The 6,950-nt window shown below is 37.1% G+C and overlaps 1 protein-coding gene across 1 annotated transcript; it reads right to left on the reverse strand.

Annotated features, from left to right (window-relative positions):
- Positions 1–511: 511 nt before the first annotated feature.
- ly6pge (lymphocyte antigen 6 family member pge) lies at positions 512–6,722 on the reverse strand. The gene is made up of 3 exons (XM_007546262.2): positions 6,535–6,722; positions 3,590–3,706; positions 512–2,074 (listed from the first exon to the last, which is right to left on the reverse strand). The coding sequence occupies exons 1-3, from the start codon at positions 6,590–6,592 to the stop codon at positions 1,893–1,895; spliced, it is 357 nt and encodes a 118-aa protein (XP_007546324.1). The 5' UTR covers positions 6,593–6,722; the 3' UTR covers positions 512–1,892.
- Between the last annotated feature and the right edge of the window lie 228 nt (positions 6,723–6,950).

Raw genomic sequence — 6,950 nt, forward strand, 5'->3', positions numbered from 1 at the left:
AGTAATTTCACTTCAGTTTTATTGTTATCACACAAAATACCACAAATCATTGTAATACATTTTTTTAATCCATATCACCTTTCAATTCTATACAGTTGAAATTCAAACTGATATTTGGGCGAATTAGGCTGGTTTTGCAATAGGATTCTGGAAGAAACCTGACTTAGAACTTTCTTAATTTTTTTTTTTAACCCACAAAAACAAAGACTTAACAAGCTCTAAAATAAGCTTGAGTCCTCAAATGTTCAACTAAAATTATGCCATAATCTTGGTCATGGCTACATATGTGTGTGTGTGTTTTTTCTCCAATTTTCTCAGGGACTTTCAACCAAACATTAAGTGTATTTATGTATTGAAGCCTGTTTCTGGCATAAAACAAATCCACAATAGGTTTAAAATTCACATTCTAAATTTCTGTTTAAAAAAAAAAAAATATTGAAATTGTTGTGTTACGTCCACTATGAAAATGAATGAACTTAATCATTAAATGTCTAAAGTTAAATAGACGTAATGATCTGATGAGTAAACCTTTAATACTCTGCAGAGAGGACAAGAGGGTCTTTGTATCTTCACACAATAATTCACTGGTGTATTTAAATAATCCACAGTAATAAATGCACATATTGACAGGAATGAACACTCTATTCATATTACATTCACCTTTTCATTATTTCAGATTAACAGCTCTAAATATACATAAAGACACAAAAAGTGACATACTTTAATGTAATGCACATCAAAACACGAATTGCTTCTGTTAGAAATGCTGCCACCTCTTTGTCTGTGAGGTGTGTCCAGATTCTGTTCACAATGTCAGAAACTCCCTAAGTAACTTCAAAATACAGCAAATGTATCTCAGAGTAACACATCTGGCCACAGTTGTGAACAGTGTGTGAGAGGCTTCTTCTCACTTCCTACCAGGAGCGTTAACACGACTCAGGTTGATGATTGGCAGGAAGGAGGCTAATAACAAAAAAGCACAGAAAACATGCCAGCTGAGTACACTCTTTGGTGCGTTTTTAAACACAGGACTGTTTATTTCAGCGCAAACTGTGCTCAAATACTGGAGTGTTTAGATGTGGTAAAGCATCTAATATGGGGTTCATCATTTTTACAAAACAGAAAAGGAAGCAGAAAAGCAGAATTATAAAGTATTTCTATACCTTACAGTGCGTTTAGAGAAAATGGCAAAATGACAAGTTTTTTCTGGCTGTCGGAGAGCATTGCCCCTCCTCCACTTGTTGCTGCACTGTTGGCTGAAAGAAAGCTTCTGTAATATGGCTTTGTAACAAATGATGTTGACATCATTTGAGCTAAAGTCTTTGAAGCTGATCTATTGTTGTAATTTTCATGCGAAATTTGTGAACTTGTGTCGGGGAGTTAGACCCACATCTGGCTGTATAGTTCAGGGTTAAGTCAAGGCCTTGAAATCATAATAGTAAATAGATTTTTTTTTTATGTACAATATTAATATAACTAAAAATCAATATTTTGAAGCTGCAGCAAATAGTTGTTGCTTTTCACTTTATAACTAAAAGCAATTAGATCCATTTTCTTTCAAATGTTGAAAGAAAATGTGCAAATGCCATGACAACATGGTATTTTTACTCAAGATTAGCAAACTGGGCCATGCCCATCTGCCATCAAAGATGCAGCTGGTTGACTGATTTATTTATACGGTTCATAAGCATTAATTCACTGCTCAGTATGCAGCTTTTTCTTAATGTCTTGCACTCCAAAAAATACATTAACCAAAGCTAAGTGGAGTGGTGGTCAGTAGGACGTCATCAAGAGTGAAAACAGGCAGTCTTTTTGGCATTTCGTTGGCGATTGAATGCTGAATGGATTCTTGTTGGCATGATCAGATTGTCTGTGTGTCCTGTGAAAAAAAGTCAGTGCAAAAGTAGCAGAAGAGACAGCAGCCAATAGCTGAATCCTGGCAGCGGAGAGGCGAAGCTTTTAATGTTGCAGTCATCACTGTAGCAGCAGTGAACTCTGACCCCTGGCGCTCTGTATCCCTGGCTGCTGGCCTGACTGCAGAAAGACTTGTAGGAACACGACTTCATCACACCGCCTTATGAGACACACAGAAATATATGTGAGAGACGCATCCGTTTAACAGCTGTCTCACAGAAGCCAATCAGTGCACCAGAAGTGAAAACAGCTGTTGCGAAAAAAGTAATGCGTTGCTACTGACAACCAAATCAAAAGATTACTGCAGGCATCTGAGATGAAGGATATTTTAAAATCACTGCAGGTTTGATAAGAAACTGTTGTGACCACAGGCAACAGGATTTGACATTTCACACACCTTAAACATATTGAGCTTGGACTCTTACAGGTAACTAAAACACCTGTATTTGACCCAAACTATTTACAATTCATTTATGATTAGTTCTAACTTTAAATAGTTGGCAATGTGTTAAACTCAGTTTTCAGTCCTGGGAAAATAACTTCCACCTTGTCCACTGCTGGCTTATATTTCTTAACTATCTCCCTTAGTTTTAAAGAATGTAAAGAATGAGGCAGTAAAATATAATATTCTACTTGTCTAATTGTTTTTTGTTGTTGTTTTTTTTACTGCAGATTGAGTAGCAGTCAAAATCGAGCTTAATCTGCTTGAGAGATTTCAGTTGCATGATTTTGCTATGCAATTAGTTATATGTGACCACTTCAAAAGACAACTGTTGCAGTGATATTACTTTGTCAGCTGATCTGAGAAACAAGGCGGTGAAAAAGAGAAAAAAAAAAAAAAAACAGATCAAGAGACCAAGACTGCTTCACTACAGTGGTTCTTCTTTTGGTGCTCAGAGTGACGTCCCCAGGCGGTTAGAACACTTTCCTCTTTGTTTTTCTCTACCAACCTCCCTCTCAAAGCTAGCGTTGGATATTGTAGCTCAAAATTTATTCACCAGTTACAACTGTGGGTCAGATTTTTACTTTTACCAGTTTAACTATCAAAATTCAGAACATTCAATCTCTTAGAAGCTGCCCTTTAAGTAAGCTCTTTATCATGTTTATTTTCATTTCCTTTTTTTTAGGATATAAAAAAAAACTATTTTTATAGTTCTAAAAGTAAATATAATGTCAATATCATCATAATCCTTGATCATGTGTGAATAATCTGATTAAATGAAACATTAGTTGTGATAAATTGACATCTCCCCATTCTTTCTTTAAAATAAGATTGCGCCCCAAAATGGAAACAATTCCTCCTTCAGATTAAGATTTAAATAGGTGATTCTTATTGTTTTGTAAAACTTCAATAACTTATCAATTATTTCAATGTCTTTTTTCTAAATAAAAAAAAATGAATAAACTAAAATGTTTGTGCTGAAGCACCACATGGTGTCCTAATTAAGGGTATTTGTCAAATGGAGGCAAAAAGCTTCATTCTCTGCAATGCAGGTTGGGATGTTTCTCCAGACAACAGCAGGTCGGATTTCAGCAAACACCGTCACACACAGTCATGTGCACACAGGCAGAACGAACACAAAAAAACGTAGTGTAAATGCTGTCTGAATAACAGAAGGTAGAAACTAAATGAACAAGAAGAGATCCAGACACCTTAGAGAAACAGCAGACTTACTGTCATGGCCCACCACCACCGCGCAGGCATCAGAGTAGCTGGGACAGGACTTGGAGCCTTGTCGGTTGCAGTCATCGTTATTAGAGCCCATGCAGGTGTAGCACTTCAAAGCCTCGCCTCGATGGGACAGAGACAAGGTCAAAACAAGATGCTATGCATGTTTTATTTATTTATGTATACATATATATCAAAAAGGGTTCAGGATGTCTGAAGTAAGGTTCTACTTAAAAGGTTATTGGCTACTAATATTTCACCTGAAGTAGAAAATTTGGTGTCAGCAAAATCTAGACGGACCCAGAGGCTGAAGCTAATATCTAGTCAAAACGGAACCAAAGCCAAATCATTTTAAAATATTGTCAACCCATTTATGTGAAGGCTACTTGTTGGGACGGTTTTGCATTAGATGGTTTCATACACAGAAGCCAATGTTTGTTTTCACAAGAAATGGAAGTAAGAGTGAATGTAATATGTTCCAGTCTAAAAAACATCAGGAGAACTGAGAGATGTGAAGTATTTTGTGTCACAGTATAAAAGCAAAGTAGCTTAAAAGCTGAAAAATTTTAACACTATTTTATTGATTTTATGTTATTTTTTTCTTCATATTGCCTTAATTTCTTTCAGACCAAAAACAGTTCTGGTGGTGCTGCATGTTTGAGATACATTTATTTAATTTACCATGCAAAAGTGGATTTGGGCTTATGTGACGATGCTTCTGGGGTTCATAAAACTGTTGGCAAAACCGCTGTGATAATTTTGAGACTGGAATTGTTTCAAGATGAGAGATAGATATTTACTGTGAGTAAAATACTAACTGCTAATTACCTTTAAACAGAACCACACTTCAAAACCTGGCAACCCCAACGAAGCCCAGCCTGTTACCGAGCAACTGAACCTTAGCTCTAGAATGTTTGGTCAGCTGGTTTTACCGCTGTATGTGCTGTACAATGGTTGCTGGAAGAGACAAATGATTTGTTGTTGACTAACCATTTAGAAACCAGTTTGCTGCATCCTTATTGGTTGTGTCAGAGGCTCTACTTATGCTTTTCAAAGATGGTTGGTTATGTAATTGCACATCTGTTTGTTTCAGTAAATGTGGAATTGGGTGTGTGTGACCAGCAGCAGCTTATTTGGATTTAAAGTGACAACAGGCCCTCAAGTTGCTCATTATAAAAGGAGCTCAAAATAGGCCAAACTGAGCAGACTAAAATCTCATTATCTAAGAATGATTTTGTGCAAAAAAAAAATAATGAACATGTTTGTCCTAACCTGTTCAAGGAAGCATATCAGGTCACTTTTAAACTACTGTTGCTATTTTATTAAACTGCTGAGCAGATCTAATTTTTGTCCTGCATCCTGTCCTCAACAATCTACTAAGATGATATTGGAACTGATGATTTTAAAGAGAACATTTGCAGGTGCCCAACCCATTGCTCTTTTTTTCAACAGTTAATGCGGTATCCAGGGCATGGCCTAGAAACCTTAAAGCTGCAGAAGAGGAGAGTTAGCTCCAGTGATGCAGGTGTAAAGCATGTCCAAATCAGGTTCCCAGACAGACCCCGACTCTTGATATCTCTGTTCACACAGGACGTGATTGATGAGCAAGCCGTGTGAATTTCCAATGTGTGACAGTCTTCCGCTGATGCAGTGAGACTAAAGCGAGGAGACAGCGTTAATTAATCCCTTCCCTCGCCTCGCACAAATCTTCCCAAATCTACCGGAAAATTACAGCAGTTGTGTCCACATGTTTAAAAATACTTATTTTTCCCTAAACTTCTAATGCCTCGGGAACCAGTTTCAGCACATAAAGCACTTAAATGCCTTTCTGTGCCCTGATTTCTTATCCTAAGGAAAGGAGCGGCTATTTGAAAATGAATTGACCTATGCAATGCTTTAGATTTAAACGGTTCCTTCTAAAACCCTCCATCCCCGTCTCCTTTATTCCAGACATGCAGTCTCAAACGCTGTTCCTAAGAGGATCAGAGCCGAAAGGCACTAAAAGCTTCAAACATTCTTCACAGCAGCACATCTCTTGTATTTTGCCATCAAAGTTGCTTCCTTTCACCTCAGATGTGTCTCTCTGACACAGACGCAGGTTTGTCCCTGTACAGATATAGTTTAGAGACAGTAGACGTACAAATCAAACCAGAAGGTCGACTCTGTCACGATAAAAGTAGGCTCTGTTAAAGAAGAAAATCACAACTTGAAAAGTATAACTAAAACACTAACAGGAAACAAAGATTTCATCATTAAAATGGTCCTTGTTGCTGGTTTTCTTTGCTGCCTATTAGTGCTCATCTGTGTTTTGCCTTGGCATTAAATATCCCCCACTGAGTGTTGCTGACCCCAATCTATCCCCACTGCACAGCCGCTTTCCACACATGCTAAAAGTATTAGTCTCCAGGCCTGTTAAGAGATTAGCTGCTTTTGACTGCATGTTGGTTACAGGAGAGGAGGATGAACTGCAGCGAAGCAAACAATTATTAGAATAACAACACAAATCAACCTCCAACAACAGTCATGACGGGAAATACCATTTTATGTTTTAATATTGAATATATATTTTTTAAGCAGTTAAAAGATGCCTTTTTCTTGAAAATAAAACAAACTGTTGCGTTGTCCTGTCCAGCCTTTACCTTTTAAAGGTCAGAATGGAAAGGGAGTCGTCCACCAAAAAGCAGAGACTAATGTACAGAGAAACGGGTAGCTAAAGAAGTGCCTGGACTAATGTACAGAGAAACAGGTAGCTAAAGAAGTGCCTGAATGGAACAAGTCAAATAACAGGTGGAGAAATGTTTTTAAGTTCCATTTTTATACAAATACTAAAACCAATTTGTAAAAAAAAAAAAAAAAAAAAACACAAACATCTTGATGATTGCCAAGAGATTTGGAAAAATCCCCAAAAAAAAAAAAAAAAGGTGGAATATTAAGAGTAAAATAGTTCTTACTGTAAGTTGGCAGCAGGAACACAAAAAGCAATAATAGACAGTAGTGGACGATCGTCATGGTGCTGCCGCTCGTCGCTCCTCCTGATACCACAATGAAAAGCAGGTTGTTTGCTCTCTAAGCCCTCTGAGCTTTATCTTGGTATTTAAACGAGCTAATATCTGCTCCTGCCTGAGCAGCAGATGAGCAGCTAGCAGAGTGGTGTTAAACTTTGTTTATCACCAAAATGATTCTAACAATAAATGCATAGTTTGGATAACATTATTTATATTTCTGTTACATAGTAGTAATAACATCATACTATTATTACTTACATAACCCTTTAAAAACAAGATTGTGCTGCACAAATAAAAGAACAAGGCAATAATTGTTGCAATAGACCCTTTTCACATGACGTCACACAACTTCCGTTTTGGCT

The sequence above is a fragment of the Poecilia formosa genome, unplaced genomic scaffold (assembly GCF_000485575.1).
Source record: "Poecilia formosa unplaced genomic scaffold, Poecilia_formosa-5.1.2 Scaffold15, whole genome shotgun sequence".
NCBI lineage: Eukaryota > Metazoa > Chordata > Actinopteri > Cyprinodontiformes > Poeciliidae > Poecilia > Poecilia formosa.

Bases quoted from the DNA above. Each gene is read 5' to 3' on its own strand.
- ly6pge (XM_007546262.2), bottom strand. From the start codon at position 6,592: ATGACGATCGTCCACTACTGTCTATTATTGCTTTTTGTGTTCCTGCTG. The intron at 3,707-6,534 runs GTAAGAACTATT...TGTCCCATCGAG, and splicing joins GTTCCTGCTGCCAACTTACA to GCGAGGCTTTGAAGTGCTAC. The intron at 2,075-3,589 runs GTAAGTCTGCTG...GTGTCTCATAAG, and splicing joins GGTGGTGGTGGGCCATGACA to GCGGTGTGATGAAGTCGTGT.